General features: G+C 47.0%; 1 protein-coding gene across 4 annotated transcripts in view; it reads right to left on the bottom strand.

The window, feature by feature from the left end:
• The window catches only part of ZNF280D (zinc finger protein 280D), a 453315-nt gene that overhangs the window by 129520 nt on the left and 304187 nt on the right, over positions 1-19608 (bottom strand). For all 4 annotated transcript variants that reach the window (XM_069222418.1, XM_069222414.1, XM_069222417.1 and 1 more), the window contains exon 16: positions 17819-17931. In XM_069222418.1, the coding sequence (XP_069078519.1) occupies positions 17819-17931 (113 nt within the window). The remainder of the gene's footprint in view (positions 1-17818; positions 17932-19608) is intronic.

Below are 19608 nucleotides of genomic sequence, written 5' to 3'. Positions count from 1 at the left end.
TTTGACAGGTGGAAGGGTACTGATCTTCCCAGTCCCCTGCTGAATAAAGATACGCTTTTGCGTGTGATCCACGTCAGTGGATTGCAGTTCTTGTTCAAATCTATGTTTCTTCATTTGAGAAGACATAGAATGCTCTTCGGTATAGGAGCCGGAAACAGGGTCTGGTGTCGCTTTTTTCGGCTCCGAAAGCCCTGTCGATTGTTTTTTCGGCTCCGAGGTAACCTTCCTCTTTTTCTGTGCCGAAAATTCTTGGCCTCTATGGTCTTCGGCGCCACTGTCTCGGCGTCGATCGGTGTCGACACCGAACTCTCGGTGTCGATGCTTCTGTTTAGCACTCTCTCGGTCCCGAGGAGGCTGCGTGCCGGTGTCTCGACCGAAGTCGGACGATCTCGACACTGAATGGGCCTTTTTCGGTGCCGATTGTTGGTCACCGAGAATTTGGGTGGAGCCATGGCCGGTTGGCAGTGGCGTCCCCTGGGCCTTCTTTCCTTTTTTAAGGTTTGATCTCGACGTCTTACTCACAGTTCTTGTAGAGTGTAGCTCGTCGGAGTCTGAATCCTGGATGGAAAAGGATTCCTCCTGTTCTTCTTCTGTCTCGAACTGTCGACACTCTTTTGGCGTGGACGCCATCTGCAGTCTTCTCGCTCGACGGTCGCGCAGAGTTTTTCGGGACCGGAACGCCCGACAGGCCTCGCAGGATTCTTCACTGTGCTCGGGTGACAGGCACAGATTACAGACCGAGTGCAGGTCCGTATAAGGATATTTGTTGTGGCATTCGGGGCAGAATCGAAACGGGGTCCGATCCATCGGCGTTGTCCTCCACGCGGTCGGGCCGACTAGGCCCCGACGGGGTGCCGAAATCTACCCCGAAGGGCACCGAAGCGCTTCGATGTTCAACGCGTCGTCGTATGTGTCTATCTCTAACCGGATCGCAACGATACCGTCGAAAATCTTCCGTCTTCAGCTATCTTTCCGTTCCGAAACTCGGAGCGACATGAACACGTCCGAACCCGATGGCGGAAAGAAAACAATCGAAGATGGAGTCGACGCCCATGCGCAATGAGCACAGAAGGTGGAGTCACTCGGTCCCGTGACTCGAAAACACTTCTTCGAAGAAAAACAACTTGTAACACTCCGACCCAACACCAGATGGCGAGCGCTCATGCATACCATGTGTATCTACAGCGACAGATGCCATCGAACATAGGTGTTACATGGCTTGGGATGTGTAGCCTACCCAAGCCACTGGTATGCATTAGAGGGCACATTTCGTGTCTGCGCCAGTTCAGGGACCTCCATTCCCCTGTCTATCACCACCCCAGGAGTGGTGCCCAGAGCTCCTCCAGGTGGCCACTTGATTCTGCTATCTTGAAACCAAGGTGGGCAGAGGCATCTGGGAGCATCTGAGTGGCCAGGTCAGGCAGGTGGCGTCACTACACCCCCCCCCCTCCTGATATGTGGACACCCTGCTAGGTGACCAATCCCCCTTTTAGGGCTATATAGGGTCTCCCTCTTTGGTGGGTCCTTAGATTCACCTTGCAGGATTCCAGCAGGACTCCTCTGGAATGTTAACTTCGACTTCTGGCCACTAGAACCATAACTGGACTTCACAAGAACCTACAATCTGCCGCTCCAGCGACGACTTCGCTCTGCAACATTGTTTCTCCAGCTCATTCCAGGAACTGCAACATTTCCCCACCTGTGCATCCTCTGTGGGTGGCAAGTCTTGAGTCTGCACCAAGAAGCAAGAAGAAATCTCCCTTAGAGTGAAGGAGCCACTCTTGCATTCACCGGCACCAACTGCAACGACGACTGGCTGTGTGGGTCCTCCCTCCTGCTACTCCGCGTGGATCCTGGTCCCCTTGGTCTCCTCTACCAGCTGTCCAACTTTGCAGGTGGTGAGTCTTTGCCTCTCCTTGCAGGACAGTACCCCTGTGGACCGCGACTCTTACAGCTACCAAGGCTTGTTGGCTCTTCTTCCAAGGGATCTTCAGGCTCCACTAACTTGGATGGCAGTCCATCATTCACATTCCATTTTTTTAGTATGTGGTTTGGACTCCCCCCAGGGGCACTACTGTCTACTGTTACTGCACAGTTTTCTATTACTTTCTATGCTCATTCCTGACAACTCAAGTGGATAAAATAGTATACTCCTGATTTATGTACCTTGGGACATCTGCAGGGAGACTATAATGTTTTCCATTCCCTTGTTAGATGTTGATAAACACCTTTAAAGTCTTGACTTGGAATGTTGGGAGGATCAGCTCGGTTCAAACACTGCATCCACTCTCAGCTCAGCAGCAGTAAAGCCCAGTTAGTTTGCTTGCAAGAGACCCACCTCTGTGCAAATTAGTCCCTGCAACTGTGAGGAAAAATGGAGGGGACAACTAATTGCCACTACCTAGTCTGCTTTTGTCTGATGAATGGCAGTTTGAAGCGGTGGAGACAAGAGTGGATGCCGTAGGCCGCTATGTTCTTGTCAATGGAAGACTGGATGGAAGCAGGTGGTACTGGGTACTGTTTATGCTCCTAATTCAGACTAGGATGTATTTCTAGCTTATTTTACCTCCATATTGGCTGACTGATCACACCTTCCCTGAATGATCTAGGGGCTGAAGCGGTGGGGAGGGGAATTGAATGCCGTCCTAGACACACCTGGATCACTCTCATCCCCCTCTCCCTAGTGCTCCCTCACTCAAACAGGCTGCAGTGCTCCGCAAATGTGTTTCAGGATGGGACTTGATTGATGCATGGAGAGCACATATAGGGGGTTATTCTAACTTTGGAGGAGTGTTAATCCGTCCCAAAAGTGACGGTAAAGTGACGGATATACCACCAGCCGTATTACGAGTTCCATAGGATATAATGGACTCGTAATACGGCTGGTGGTAAATCCGTCACTTTTCCGTCACTTTTGGGACGGATTAACACCTCCTCCAAAGTTAGAATAACCCCCATAGTTTCTTACCTTTTATTGATTCACATGCTGTGCATTATTCTGCCATCTAGTGGTTCGGTCAGGAATTCTCCACTATCTAATAGCCCTTCTTCTATTTCAACTTCTTTCTTGTTGGTGGGTGTCAACAGCAGTTCCATTTGGTGTCCCCTGTGACGTAGTTTAACTTTTCGTATTTTCACACCTTTGCTTTCCATCTTCAGATTCTTTTTTTGTTTTTTTACACGGATCTTCTGGTGGAGGTGGGTGGGTCGCTTGAAAATCCAGAAGATTCTTCAAGCTGCAAAACTGCACTTCAGGTAAGAAACTATACTTTTTGTGGCACAAATCTTTTCTGGGTTCACATGCTGTGCATTGACTTTGTAGGGGTTTCTAACCTTGAGGTGGTTGGGCTGAAGATGGACATTGACTTGTAAACAAAAGCTGTAAAACCCTTTGTCCCACTTGAACTTCTTTATTCATCAGTATGTCAAAGCAGTAATGTTTTGTAAACATATAAACTGATGACCAAGTTTCTGTAAAGCATACATTTTGCCATTGTGTATTTGCCAGAAAAGCAATTGTTGGTCCCTTCTTTCGTATTGAATGCGCCTTTGGTGCCACAATTAAAGTTTCTGCTGCATAGGTGTGACACAACTGAATTGCTTTTGCAATAGAGTTTTTAGTTGCTGATCTTTTTAAGAAACTATCTGCAAACGATAAAATAGTTGAGTCTTTGACAGTTTTTGTCCTTTATACGTAGTACATTATGGCCCGTCTTGCATTCAATGTATGTAAAGCTCTTTCTGCATCATTTTTTAGTTACTGCAAAAAAAACATAGAAGAATTTGTATAGTCTGATTCAAGTGGAACTGTGAATTGACTTTTGGCAAAAACTGAGGGCCTGTTTACATGACAATTCTGTCTCTGTGAATTTACAAGTAGGATTATTGAATTGTGAGTGCCTGGTACTCTCTGCATGTTGACTCGATAGCCACCAAAAAGGTTGTCTTTAAAGTTAGCATCTGTAAATTTGATTTGTGCAATGGTTCAAGTATGTTTTTTCATTAACTGCATGAGAGCTATATTTAAATTCCATGTAATGGCTGGTACTTCCTTGGAGGTGAAATTCTCTTCACTCCTTCCAGGAATCTTTCGACTACTGGTGACGTGAACAAACTACGCCCAATATGTCCTCTCGTATATGCCACTATAGCTGCCAAGTAGACTCTTAGTGATGCATCAGTTAATCCTTCTTGAAGAAGGCAAGTTAAGGATTTCAATACTATTTTTCCCTTGTGTCCTTGTCCTTTAAGCCCTTTCTTATTTGCCACAGAGAGCATCTCTTCCATTTGATTATGTAACATTTCATTGTAGTTGGCCTTCGCACCTCCCTTTGCACCATTGTCTTATCTGGCAGTTTTAAATGACCAAGTTCTAAGTCTTCAAGATTCATGCTGTTGGACTGTGTTTCTGGATGAATTACTCTTCCCCTTTCCATTGACAACAGATCCTTGTTTCTTAGTAGCGCTTTATAGGTTCCTTGTACCAATTCTACTACTTGAGAGAACCAAGTTTGCCTTGGAGTTTGGAGGGGGCCTGCAGAAAGAGGCTGCAGGCGGCTACTGGAAGTCCAGTCTTGGCAAGGCAAAGGTAAAATTAGTCTTAGAGGCCTGATCCATGATCAATTCTTTTAGATGAGAAAAATATCTGGAGTAGCTTACATTGTGATGTCTTTTTGGGACTGTTAACTTTTCATAGCATGACTTGGATTGTGGGCTTTAGCAAGCACAGAAACTTGTGCTTCAGCATTTGCTCAGGGTGCCTGTTAAAACTCCATTGTATTTTCTAAATAACAAGCTACCTACCTTCAGTGACACCTTTTCTGGTAGATAATCTATATAGCCACATATTCTTTACCTTAGAACATCCCAAGGCATCAGACTGGATTCAGAAGATTTTCAAGCACTATCACTCAGTGCTGGTAATTCAGCTCTGGGTTAGCAGTGGCATGCAAAGGAGCTATGAATGCACTACCCCAGGGTGCGGACGTCAGTTACTTTCGGGACTTTCCACATCAGGAGCGGCAAGTCACGATGAGAACTGACCACTGATGTGACAAGCTAAGGCACTGTTAAGGGTGACCCTTACACCATAATCCGTTTGTGGAGCAGGGAGGATCAGTAAGGAGACTGCGGTTAGAGTCGCTACGAGATAAGGCGTTATCAAAAGGTAAGTAATTTGTTCATCTGAAAGATGTCCAGCTGCAGATTCCTTACCTGAAAATAGATACCCAAGCAATACCTCTCTCTGGAGGTGGGACTGTGATGCCAATTAAATAAGAAAGTACTGCAAGACGGAATGATTGAAGTGCCTGTAACAACAGACCTGACTCTTCATGCACTGTGTGTACAGTGAAGCTCACATTGCTGTCTGACAGATGTCCAGGGCAGAGTCGCCACGCACTAATGCAGTGGTTGCAGCATTAGCTCTGGTAGAGTGAACCCGCAAGCCCTCAGGAGGTTGCTTCTTGGCCAATGCATAGAAGATCTTAATGCATAGTACAATCCATCTCAAGATGGTCCATTTCTTCACCTGCTTCACTTTTTTAACTCCTACGTAGCCCACAAAGAGGTGATTGTCTACCCGGAATTCTTCTGTGCGGTCACAGTGGAACAACAATGCTCCATGGTCGGCTCCTCCATTAGGGCCGAGGAGCGTTGCCCCCCGCCAGCAACAACAGAAAATCCTCTCAAAGAAGCAGCCTCATTGGAGTACCGACGGTCATGCTCAACAGCTCTGGTTACCAGACTCTTCGTACTTAATCCGGAGCCACAAGGATTACTTGGGCTGGGCCGTTCCTGATCTTCTTGAGAGCTCTGGGCAGGAGTGGTATTGGCAGAAAGACAGAGGAGCTGGACCTCCACTCGAGGCGAAAAGCGTCTCCGAGTGTCGCCTTAGAAACTGACATTGAGTGTTCACGGTGGTCGCAAACAGATTTAACCAAGGGTCTCCCCACTGCTGAAAGACCTTGCACCACCTCCAGAAGGAGATGCCATGTATGATCGGCTGGGCATTTTACGCTGAATTCATCTGCTCTGGTATTCAGAGAGCCTGCCACGTGTTGTACCACCAGGGAAATGCCCTTATGTTCCAGCAACATCCAGAGATGCAGGGCCTCTTGACAGAGGGCCCAACACCGCCCTGTTTGATGCAGTACCAGATGGCAACCTGCACCACTCTTCCCCTGACTGAAGAAAGAAAGGCTTTCAACTTTAAGTGAATAGCCCAAAGCTCCAACAGGTTGATGTGGAGCTCGAACTCTGCCAGCAACTAGAGTCCTCGGATCACCACCTCTCCCAGATGGTCACCCCAGCTCTTGAATGACACGTCTGTCCCAACAGTCCAATCAGGTTGGAGAAGGAAGCGGGGTCTGCCACTGGCCCAAGCATGGTTTGTCAGCCACCCATGCAGACCTCTTGCCATTCCCTCCAAGATCTGCATCATGTCAGAAAGATGCTGATGCTGCACCCACTGGGCCTTCGGGTCCACTGAAGAACCTGCATATACAAATGGGCATCAGCAACAAGCAAGGTACAGGAGGCCGCAAGGCCCAACAGACTCACAATCAGTCTCGCCAATATCCAGGTTAGAGGCTGAAACATCTAAATCATAGCCTGAAGGTGGAGAGGACTGCCTGGGGTGAGCTCACCTTCAACAGCCAGTCGTCGATGTAGGGGAAGACAAGTACCCCTGATATCCATAAATGAGCTGCAAACGCCGCCATCACTTCTGTGAACACCTAAGGGGCCCTGATAAGGCAGAAAGGTAGCAAAGCAAACTTGAAAGTGCTCTTGGCCCAACATTAACCACAGGCAAAGTGTCTGGGCAGGTAACGTCTGTGGGCAGGCAGGAAGGGAATGTGGAAATATGCGTCCTGCAAGCCAGGCGCTAATATCCAATCTCCAGAGTCCGGAACAGACAGAGCTCAGGCAAGCTGGAGCATATTATACTTCTCCTTTCCCAAGAAACGGATCAGAAGGTGCAGATCCAGGATAGGGAGAAGTCCTCTATCCATGAGACTGGAAAGTATATGGAATAACAATCACAACCCTTACTATGGCTCCCTTGGACAAGATAGTCTGCACTTTTTGACGGAACAAGATGGTAAACTAACGAGGCTTGGAGGCAGCAGCTGCCATGGGGGTGGGTGGACTGACCAAACCACCAGCTGTCTGTGCCGCAATGCCTTTGGGAGCAGCGTGCCCTTAGCCATGAACAGGTTGGGCCGTGGTGGCTTGGAGGGAATGGGGGAGCTAGAGATCTCTTCCACGGCCATGAAAGGGGTGGAAGCTGGATTGGGTTTGGCGAGTGGCCAAATACAAGCCCAAGGACCTGGTCGTAGCTCTGTTGTCCTTGAAGAGCTCCAGTGCTGAATTTGCCTTCTCTACAAAGAGGCGAGATCCATCAAAGGTTATGTCCATGAGGGAAACCCGGACATCCCCTGAAAATCGGCCATTATCCACCAGTAGTGGTGAAGAAATCACTCTGCCCAGTGAGTTGGTCAAGCCGAGCCCATACCTTATGGTGAACTTTCCTGCACCTCGCCCTTCAAAGGTAGCCTTGGTAAGTATGGCTTGGGCCATACTGTATTGGAATAATGGCCCAACAGGCATACAGTGTGCACTAACCGCAGTGCCAGGCTGGCAGAAGAGAATATTCTCTTGCCAAAGTTATCCAGCCTCTTGGATTCCCTCTTCAGTGGAGTAATAAATGCCTCGGGATTAATTCTGGATGTAGAGGCGTGGACCACCAATCTCTGAGGGTGGGATGGGTAAGAAAAGTGGGGTCGCTAGGAGAGGGGCGATGGTGGCGGGCAACTGTCCTATACACAGGAGCCCTTGTGAAGGGCTTGGACCAGCCCCAGAGTAGGACATCTGTAAGGGCTGAATTGAAGTAGAGTATGGGTTCAAAAGGGGAGAGTCCGGCTGAACCACCTCCATCAAAATGTTAGTCTTAACTGCCACTGTGGGCAACTACAGATCCAAGACCTTAGCTGCCCTACACACCACCAATGCAAAAGAGGCTTCCTCCTCCAAAGCAACGGTAGTAGGAGAGACCAAGCCAGTGTCAGATGAGGTGTCTAAACCACTGGCCTCTGCCATTTCCTTGTACCAGTTTTCCTGTCCCTCATCTGGGAGCTGATAACCATAAGGGTCTATATACCCCCTCCCATTTGTTTCCCTCTCCAAGCCTATTAAACACATAAGGCACTGGCTCGGCTCCCGGAAGCATGGACCTGGCCACGCCAGAGTCTGCACTGGATGATGTCAATCCGGCTCTGTGTCAGAGTCAGAAATAATGATCAAATGGTGTCACCTAGGGGGTCTGCACTCGAGCAGGCACTGACAAATATCTCGGTCTCGTCAGCATCTTTGCCTCTGATCCAGGAATGGATCCATGGGGCACAACTGACGCAGAGGGTGAACACACCAGTGTGGGTCCACCATGGGCCCCTCCCAGCAACCACAGGGCCAGAAGGCACTCTAGAGGAGCCAGGTAACACAAATGAGGCACAGGGCGTCACAGAACTCCTTCAGCTGGGCAGGGGTCTCCACATCTCCATGAAAATCAGAGAAGCATCCAGAGGACCTGGGTTCAGGTCCTGCTGATTCACAAGGCCTCATTGCTGACGTATCTGTGTCTCGGCAGAAGACTTCAATGTACACAGCAAAGTCGAAGACCTCTTCCACTTATTGTACTTCTCATGTTTGTGCGACTCTCCCGGCTGTAGGAAGCTGGCTATCTATATACAATACCAAATTTATATACAGCCCCAGAGGCTTTAGAAAGGATAAAGTAGATAATACTAATGCTTTCTTTTGTGGTAGTGTGGTCAAGCAGTTAGGCTGATCAGAGGGTAGTGCTAAGCATTTGATGTACACACAGTGTCAAAAATGAGGCACACATTCAATTAATAACTCCAGGCCAATGTTTATGTATCACAAAAAAATACATATTGTTACTTTATTTCTAGAACCAAAAGGATCTTTGTTGCAGTTGAGTGCAGCTCCAAGAACGTATCACTTTCAAGTATTTGCAGCACCTCCACCCAGGACCGGCTTTGTTTCTGACCACAGAGTACACAAAGGCACTCACTCCATGTGACCAGAAACAGGTTTGAAAGTGGCAGTTTGGCTAGCATACAGAGGGTATCTCTAAGATGCTGTGTGTGTGCATTTTCCAATAAATCCCACACTGGCATCAGTGTGGGTTTATTGTACTGAGACGTTTGATACCAAACTTCCTAGTATTCAGTGAAGCCCCTATAGAGCTGTGGAGTTCGTAATGACAAACTCCCAGACCATACACTCAATATGGCTACACTGCACTTACAATGTATAAGAATGTACTTAGACACTGTAGGGGTATATTGCTCATGCAGCTATGCCCTCACCTGTGGTTTAGTGCACCCTGCCTTAGGGCTGTAAGGCCTGCTAGAGGGGTGACTTACCTATGCCACAGGCAGTGGTTTGTGGGCATTGCACCCTAGGAGCAGTGCCATGACGACTATCTTTTTCTCCCCACCAGCACACACAAGCTGCATAGGCAGTGTTCATGTGCTTGGTGAGGGATCCCCCAGAGTGACATAATGCATGCTGCAGCCCTTGGAAACCTTTCCTCACCACAGGGCCCTTGGTACCATGGCTACCTTTTACAAGGTATTTAACTGTGTGCCAGGGTTGTGCCAACTGTGGAAGCCAAAGTACAGTTTTTGGGAAAGAACACTGGTGCTGGGGACAGGTTAGCAGGATCCCAGCACACTTTCAATCAAAGTTGGCATCAGTACTAGGTTGAAATGGAGTGGTTGGGGGTAAGGATAAGTTACTTACCTGTAAATCCTATAGTTCTCTTCCAGGGGTATCCTCATCAAAGTCATAAACATTGAATATTCCCGCCCTTGTGCGGGGACCCCGGAGCATATATAAAATACACACATATTATACATGTGTAAAACAGCAATGCAGGCTATAATGTTAAACAGGCTAAAATGCTTTATTTCTATGAAGTTTTTTTTTGTTTTTTTTTATATAATAAAATTACAATAGAGAATAAATATCTACCCAAGCCCCCAAAACTGGGCTTAGGGAAGTAAGCAGCAGTAAACTCTAGAGAAAAAGAGAAAAAACGACATTAAAAAACAATGGAGCATTCTTAGCCAATAGGCTGCATGCAGGTTAACACAGGAGAACCATAAAACTTTGGCACCGTGCCTTTAAGACTCTGAGCACCTCCAGTATCCCACCATGCCTCAGGGGTGAAGGAAAGGTGACAGTTGGTTTACAGTTAGGTCAGTACTTTTTTACGGTGCAATCTGTGTAACTGATTCGAAAGACAGTCTGTCCTGCACTTCTAGGAGACGTGAGTCCGGGGAGGAGGGTGGGTTGTTTATGACTTTGATGAGGATACCCCTGGAAGAGAACTAGGATTTACAGGTAAGTAACTTATCCTTCTCTTCAAGGGGATCCTCATCAATAGTCATAAACATTGAATAGATTAGCAAGCCCATCCCTAAACTCTGCGGACTGTCTAATAGAAGTGCAGGAATAGATACATCCGCTCTTGCATCTGAGTCCAAACAGTAATGTCTAGTAAACGTATGTACAGACTTCCATGTAGCAGCCTTACAAATCTCAGATATTGGAACATTGTTAGGGAGGGCAGCAGTAGCCGCTTTTCCCCTTGTGGAATGCGCTTTAGGCCTAGCTGGTAATTGTTTATTAGCCAGCTGGTAAGTATTAACAATACAAGAAACTATCCATCTTGATATCGTTCGTTTAGATGCTGCCTCTCCTGTCCTCAAATTACCATAATTTACAAACAATCGGTTGGAATGTCTAATCGATTTTGTTTTATCCAAATAAAATGTCAGCACTCTTTTCAAGTCTAAGGAGTGCAATGCTTTCTCTGCCGGAGTCTCCGGATTGGGAAAGAAAGTTGGTAAAGATATAGTCTGATTGATATGGAATTCTGACACCACTTTCGGAAGGAAAGATGGGTGAGTTCGCAGAACCACTCTATTGTCGTGAAAAACCGTGTACGGTTCTTTGGAAGACAAAGCCTGAATTTCGCTGACCCTCCTCGCCGAATTAATGGCCACCAAAAAAGCCGTCTTCCACGTAAGGTGTTGTAAAGAGGCCTTGTGTATAGGCTCAAAAGGAGGGCCCATAAGTTTTGACAATACTATATTCAGTTCCCATGGAGAAGATGGTCTCCGAATGGGCGGAAAAACTTTTTTCAAACCTTCTAAGAAATCCTTGACTACAGGTTTCGTAAAGAAGGATTCCTGAGAAGGTGACTTACGATAGGCTGTAATGGCAGACAAATGTACCTTAATGGATGATACCTGCAGACCGGACTTTGCCAGATGAAGTAAATAGGACAGTATGACATCCTCCTGAGCCCGTATGGGATTCTGGCCTTGTTGACAGCACCATATGTAGAATCTTTTCCACTTAAAAGCGTAAGAACGCCGCGTGGAAGGTCGTTTGGACTCTTTTAAGATGTTCATACACTCCTGTGAGAGCCCTAGGTGCCCATACTGCAGGAATTCAGGAGCCATGCTGTTAAGCTCAGAGAGGGTAGGTTGGGATGTAGAATCCTGCCCTCCATTCTGCTCAGAAGATCCGGTCTGCACGGCAGCCTCCTGTGAGGTTTTTCGGATAGGTTGAGGAGATCTGTGTACCAGAATTGACGGGGCCATTGTGGCGCTATGAGAATCATTCTGGTTCTGGATCTGTAAAGTTTGTTGATCACTGCCGGTATGAGGGGAATCAGTGGAAAGGTGTAGAGAAATATCCCTGACCAGTCGATCAACAGGGCATTCCCTCGAGATCCCGGACGGTAGAACCTAGATGCGAAGTCTGGGCGTTTCTTGTTTACTTCGTCTGCGAAGAGATCCAATTGAGGTCGACCCCATTGAGCGAAGATGTATTCGACGACTTTGCCGTGTAGGACCCAATCGTGTGCGTCCTCTAGGTGTCTGCTCAGGAAATCTGCTTCCACGTTTTGTTGTCCTGGCAGGTGAACCGCTGTAAGTGACATTCCTCTGGCCAGGAGCCAATGCCATATCGTTTGGGACTCTCGAGATAGGGGTAGGGATCTCGTTCCCCCCTGTTTGTTCAAATAATACATCGTGGTTGTATTGTCCGTTTGTATTAGGAGAGTTTTCCCCTGAATTAATGGTGTGAAAGACTTGAGCGCCAGATGGACCGCTCTGAGTTCCAGCAGATTGATGTGGTACTGCTTTTCCTTGTCTGACCACAGGCCCTGAGAGCCTGAAGGGGACCCAGATACGCCCCCCATCCCTGAAGAGACGCATCCGTTACGAGAGTGTCGGATGGAACTACCTGGTGAAACGGAGCACCTACTGACAGGTGAGGTCTGTGCATCCACCATTTCAATGACTGAAGTGCCGCTGCCGGTAGTCGCACTCTGTCCTCCCAGCGACCTGTCCTTTGGCTCCAGTTGCTCTCCAATGCCTCTTGGAGGGGCCTCATGTGCAGTCTGGCATTTGGGACAATGAAAATGCATGATGCCATGGAGCCCAGCAGCGATGTCACCTGACGTGCCGTAGGTGTGTTGGCTTTCAACAGGTCCTGACACTTCCTGTCTATTGAGGATAGTCGTTCCTCCGAAGGATACACTCTTTGGAGTTCTGTGTTTATTATAGCTCCCAGGTAGTGAAGGTTCTGTGTTGGAATCAAGGTTGACTTTTGGCAATTGACCTGAAGACCTAGAGACTCGCAAACCCTGAGCACAATGTCTCAATGGCTTCTCGCCTGCTCCGGAGAAGAAGCCTTCAGTAACCAGTCGTCTAGGTATGGGTAGATGAATCTCTTGTTTTCGAAGATGTGCCGCTACCACAGCCATACATTTCGAGAAGACGCGTGGGGCAGATTTCAGGCCAAATGGTAGAACTCTGAACTGATAATGCTGTGACGCTATTTGGAAGCGCAAGAATTTCCGATGCTTGGGAGCTATTGGGATGTGAAAATATGCATCCTGCAGGTCGATGGAGCACATCCAGTCTCCCTGATGTAGTTGAGGGAAAATCTGGTGAAGCGCTAGCATCCTGAACTTCTGTTTTCTTATGCATTTGTTCAGCAGCCGTAAGTCCAGAATTGGTCTGAAGACGCCCTCGGCCCTTTTTTGCCACCAGAAAATAACGGGAGTAAACCCCCTTTCCTCTGTGCGCAGGTGGAACCCTTTCTATGGCATTCTTTTGTAAGAGGGCGAGAGCCTCTTTGCGCAGCAGGCCGAGATGAGATGGATTGCATTTGGCTGGTGGCAAGTGTGCTGGAGGCTGTTTGAAAAGAAGAGAGTAGCCATTTTCGACAATATTGAGCACCCATTTGTCTCTTGTGATAGAGTGCCACTCGTGAAGATAACCTGCAATACTTCCCCCCCACCGGAGTGGTGTACAGTGTCGAGGGAAGCGAGATCTCATTGTTTGGCCGGCGCTTTCGGTGTGGACTGCTGAGGTCTACTTGACCCTCGCTCCCTTGTGTTCCTTCGCTGAAAGAGAGGGCGTCCCTGCTGTTGTTGTGGCCTCTGGGACCAGTGAGGGGATTGAACCCTCTGCTGGAAAGGGTGCCTGTCATAAGGCCTATACCTTCTCCTGAAATCTTTCTTCCTTTCCAGGCCTACAGCCCTCATGGTGTCCACCTCGGTCTTCATGCGGGCCATTTCCTCGTCTGCATGGGTACCGAACAGCGAGTTCCCGGCGAATGGGAGATTCAGGATGCGCTGTTGTGCTTCTTGTTTTAACCCAGTCAGTCTCAGCCAGGAAGACCTTCTTGCACAGATTCCATGTGCATACCCATGTGCAGCTAGATCTGCCCCATCTGCCGCCGCGCTGATAACCTGGTTGGATACCAGGCATCCCTCCTGCAAGATCTCTTGAAAATCTTGTCTGTCTTCTCTGGGCAATTTCTCTGTGAATCTATTGAGGGAGTCCCACAGAGAACGGTCATACCTGCCCAGGAGTGCAGAAGCACTGGAGACTTTCATTGCCGGAGCCGCCGTACCGCACATCTTTCTCCCCAGAGAGTCTAGATGCCTGCTCTCTTTATCCGGGGGGGGACCGTGGAGGATGATGCCACCGAGTGGGTTTTTCGGGCTGCGGCCAATATTACAGAGTCCGGTTGCGGATCCTTTCTTAGGAACAAAGGGTCCTGTTCGGGAGCCTTATATTTTTTCAGAATCCAAGCCGGGGCAGATTTGAGCGTAGCTGGGGCCAGAAAAGTGTCCATGGTTGGCTGCAACAAACCAGGCACTAGAGGCAGTAGCTTTTTTGATGCTGATCTATGCTGCAGAGTCTCAAAGATGACGGACGAGGAGGTAGATGGCTCTGGAACCTCTATGTTTAATTTCTGCGCTCCCCTTAACAGCACCTCGTTAAACGTGGTAATGTCATCCACCGGTGAGATCCTAGCAGGTGGAGAATCTGTTAGGGTGGGGAAGTAACGCCCGACAGATGATCCTGACGACGACCAAGAGGGTGATCTTCTTCGTGAACGAGACCTGGATCGCCGTTGAGAACAAGACCTGCTGCGAGACGCTGTAGCAGAGCGCCCAGGCCTCGCGGTCGGTTGACGAGGAACAGAACGAGCCCGTCCTGCCCTTGCTGTCGGTGATGGCGTTCTTGGAAGGGAGGCAGTAGGCGCGTACATTCGCGAATACTGCGAATCCGGGGAGGCCGCTGGTCTGTTAAGGCTCTCTAGCCATCTTGGAGATAGGTTGATGGGCGAAACATGCCCAGATGATGCCGCTCTTGAACGAGATGAGTCACTCGGTATGGAGACCACGGGAGATGGTGCGGCCTTGTCTGCTGGCGAAGGGCGATGTTCCACTCCCTGCGGGACAGGTAAAACCTGTGTTGACGTCGACGGCTGTGTCGACTTCGAAGGGCGCCCCATCAGTTGCTCTTGCCTCGGCGTAGAGTGTCTCGACGTAGAGTGTCTCGACGTCGAACGGCGATCTTTGGACCTCGACCTACTCGCCGTCGTGTGCCTCGACGTGGAGCAGTGGGAGGTCGACGGCGGATGTCTCATGCCGTCGTGGCGATTTCGACGTCGCGTCTCTTGACGTCGGGGGGCGTACGGCCTTTGGCGGCGACCGGGCACATCGGCGATGGCTCGACGTCGATCGGCGGGCTGCTATCGACGGAGATCTGCCCCTGCGATGGTGTTCCCTCGACACCGCATCCTTCGACGTCGGGTCTTTCGCCGTCGATGGCGATCTATGCCGGTGAGAAGGTGGCAGCGACGACGTCGACGGGGAACAAGCAGGTACTTTCCTACCTGCTGACGTCGACCTAGCCATTCTCTCCTGAGAATGGCCTGCTGGTTGCCTGGGAAGAGAGAAGGGCGATGTTTTCTGCCTCTCATGAAGCCCACGTAGCCTGATCTTCTCTCTGTTCTTCAGAGTCCTCTTTGACATATTCTTGCAGTGCTTGCAAGTGTTAGGGCAGTGACTCTGAGGCAGGCACACAATACAAAGAGAGTGTGGGTCTGACTGGGCCTTCTTCTTCCCACAAGAAGGGCATTTGACAAAAAGTGAAGGCATTTTTCTGTCAGGAAAAAACTGCCAAACACAGACAAAGATGTTATCTGTCGAATGAAACAGGAAAAAACGCTTTTTAAAGGATTTTTCTGAGAAAAAACTCAGAAAAACTGAGAGCTCAATGCTCCAGGATCCTCTCAGAAGAAGCCGGAAAAAAGAACTGACCTAACTGTAAACCAACTGTCACCTTTCCTTCACCCCTGAGGCATGGTGGGATACTGGAGGTGCTCAGGGTCTTAAAGTCACGATGCCAAAGTTTTATGGTTCTCCTGTGTTAACCTGCATGCAGCCTATTGGCTAAGAATGCTCCATTGTTTTTCAATGTAGTTTTTTCTCTTTTTCTCTAGAGTTTACTGCTGCTTACTTCCCTAAGCCCAGTTTTGGGGGCTTGGGTAGATATTTATTCTCTATTGTAATTTTATTATATAAAAAAAAAAAATTAAAAAAAAAATTCATAGAAATAAAGCATTTTAGCCTGTTTAACATTATAGCCTGCATTGCTGTTTTACACATGTATAATATGTGTGTATTTTATATATGCTCCGGGGTCCCCGCACAAGGGTGGGAATATTCAATGTTTATGACTACTGATGAGGATCCCCTGGAAGAGAACCATGCCAACAGTGGCACGTTCCTACACTTAGTGTCTGAGGAGCCTTCAGAGCAAGCCTTGAGCTTTTTTTAGATACTTGCTGGTGAGAAAAGGAGATGGCGGGGACAGGTCATGTTCCACCCCAATGTGCAAATGATCTTAGACTGACGTAAACTAGACTGACCAGCTAGAGAGGAATGTATCCATGCTTTCATCAGACTGAGCGAGGAATATCACATCACTGGAAAGATTGGCAATATCAGTCAACAAAAGAAACAAGTGTGAAAATACTGCAGTACATGTAGCAGTTCCAACAGAATGACAGTAGTTGCCACTGCTTGTTCTGATTTTTCAGATTGTTACAGTCACAGGTGGTCAAATTATAGGACATCTGGGGTGAGAGTCCTGCAGTGTTAATTTGAGGTGTTATTCGAAGAGATCATTGTTTGTGCCTCAATAAACCTTGATACGTGATTTGCAGGCACCAAATGTAGAATTTAGAACACCTACACAAGCTAGTAAGACAAAACAATGTAACTGTTCAGACACTCCTAATGAAATCCTAATGAACTAAAAAGAAATATCTAATTGCATCCAGGTCATCTCTAGTGTGTGAATATTGATCAGACAAAATGTCACCTAAATGGAGATATGCAGGTCCTTCCTGGCTATTAATGGATGTCTTACAATGAGGACTGTACAAACTTCCATTTAGGAAGAATGGTGTTTTCATTATTTCAGTTCTGAACACTAGGCAGCAGAAAGGTAAACAGACAAGGTTTGCCAGTGCTGACTAAACATTAGTAATATTGTTTAAGGTCATTTAAGTAAATTATTGTGGTCTTTAATCAATTAAATTATTTCCAAACCAATCAGTGTAATATCAGAGTTTGCCGGTCGTATTAAGATTAAACTAACACACAAGCAACATGTGTCAAAGACTGTTAATCATGACCCACAACAAATTCAACTAAACAAAAATAGGAAGAATGTCATGGGACAGTACAAAACATCCATTCAGCCTCAATTCTTGCTATGCCTCACTTCTGAAGATTGTCAAACAATTAGGGGTGCGTCTCAATGCATTTGATAAATGGGTCATACCAAAAGGGTGCAGTCAAGATCTAAGTGCCTATAGGACATTGAGCAAGGATAACACCAATGTCCTTCAAAATATTCTGTTTGCCTGAACTGTCTTTAAACAGCACTCCCTGGTGTCCAGATCCGTTGACGCGTTTCAAACCTTTCAGCGATTAAGGGTTCTCATCTGGACTCAGAACTGCTCGAAAAATAGCTTCATTCACCAGAAAATTGTTGTTGGGTTCAGCCTCTAAGGTGGATTTCTTAGACAAAGTTTGGAAGAGGAACCCAGCTTGGCTCGCTGCTCCACACGGTGTCTTGGGCGAAGCAGCTAGGAAAGCCTTCCGGGCATGAATGGTGGGCGTGTCAGTCACTGATTCGGCAGACCATGTGGGCGTGTGGCCTCAGTGCTGGGTGTGTTGCAGATAAGGTCACTAAACAATACACAGTATTAATTTCACTAAGAGAACTGAGAAGGTATCAACAAGCAAAACGTACATGACTCCTCAAGATCCAATACTCAAAAGAGATTTGTAGAAAGTGCTGAAAAAATTATCAATATTAATTGTTTGAATGGCCCTTACCGTTCTCAACAATTTGGCACGAATGAGTGTTTTCACTCAAGTGTTTAGCCATAGCATCCAAACCGGAATCACCAATCAGGAAGTCACAATTAAAACAAACTGTTGTTACATTCCTAGGAAGATAACATATTTCACTGTGAGAATTCCAGAAAACACATTTTTATTGAATACAACAGGGCTTGATTAGAATAGAACTGGAGCAAACTTTCAGATACACATTATTAAAACTTAAAAATTTGGCTTATTTAATTTTGATATAAGGTTATCAGTAATCCTAGTGATCCATCATTGCTTTCTTCAATTACTACATAAGCATGTTTAGTTGTAAACATATCAACAGTGCAGGATATAATTTTCACCAACAGTCTCCATCTGCACTACTGAAAGTCCCATAATGCTGCCTTTGTTAGACATTAACTTATTCCATTTGTGTGGCAGGCTCACAAAAAAAAAAAATTGTTGAAGACTACTGGTCTAAAGCTCTGTCATATTAGTATTACTGATGATCACGCTCCACAGTTAATTCTAAATAAAACCATTATATTAAGGGAAGGTAAGCAGGTGAATGCACACATTACCAGAAAAAACATTCAATATACAAAAATGCAAAAGATCCCTTGTTCAATTGTAGAATTGATTACCGTGAAAAGGAATCTTGTATGTATTTACTGGAAAAATTACTAACAAAAAAATAAATGCAATATGTATTAGGAAAACCTACTTGCCTGTAATCATAGCACTTGCAAGGAAAAGCCACTTTTTGCATGGTCACCACCCAAGTTTTCGGCTGTTTCTAGTGTTTTTTTTTTTTTTTTTTTTTTTAAATAAAAGAGTGCATTGAGGCAGGCTAACCAAACCTCTGTGCCAGTGACCTGACCCTCAAGTGTATGTCGAATTGGTTTTACTCAATTGAAAATGGCTATCTCACCTCTAAATCCCTAGTATATAGTACTCAAGGAATGTAAAGTAGAGGGGTAATCCAGGGCTTGCAGCACTGGTTGTACCACACTGGAGGTTCCCTAAGTAAAACGAGTCCTACAGTCTGCGACTGCAGACTGGCAGAGCAGTTGTGCACTGCTAGCCTGACTGACATTGAATGCAATGGCACTACGTCCCCTGTACATCAGCGTAAGGCACCCCTTTGGCAGGCCTACTGAGTCCTAACGAAGGACATGATTTTTTTTTTTTAAACACGCAAAATTACTGTTTTTACTTTAGAAAGACTTAGTCACCCGATTAGCGACTACAAGATTACACACTGACCCCTCAGCTGTGTAAACTCAACAGTGCGACCAAAGTGGGCAGTCCAAAGTATCAAACAACTTGTTACATTAAGGCAGACTTGTACATCAAGTCGAAATTAATGTACCTTGTTGCAGTGTGCAGCTTTCACAAAGCTGCCTCTTTGCTGCATTTAAAACTCCTGTTCTTTTCCGGGCACATATGGAACCTGTTCCACGAGACAGCTTTCAGCCCTCTGGGAGAGGCATGAGAACAACTCTCAGGAAGATGAACAATGATAATTACATGCCAGGGAGGTATTACCTCCCTCCTGCAGGAAGCCACTTAGATGTTAGACCCAAAAGGCAGGCTTCAAGGGAGAAGCAGCATTTGAAGTACAGATTGGTCACATCAGCAAGAACTGTCCCATTATTTAGACAGACAGGCTGGCATGGGGAGCAGAGAGGGGGAACCAGTTGCCAAACTGGTTTTCCCAGAGGCGTGTAATGCTGAGGTAGCCACATCACAGGGGTGGGCTAGAGAGGTCTGAACAACGATAGAGGGGTCTT

Source organism: Pleurodeles waltl, chromosome 3_1 (assembly GCF_031143425.1).
Source record: "Pleurodeles waltl isolate 20211129_DDA chromosome 3_1, aPleWal1.hap1.20221129, whole genome shotgun sequence".
NCBI classification, from domain to species: domain Eukaryota; kingdom Metazoa; phylum Chordata; class Amphibia; order Caudata; family Salamandridae; genus Pleurodeles; species Pleurodeles waltl.
This window is presented reverse-complemented; position numbering and strand designations above follow the sequence as displayed.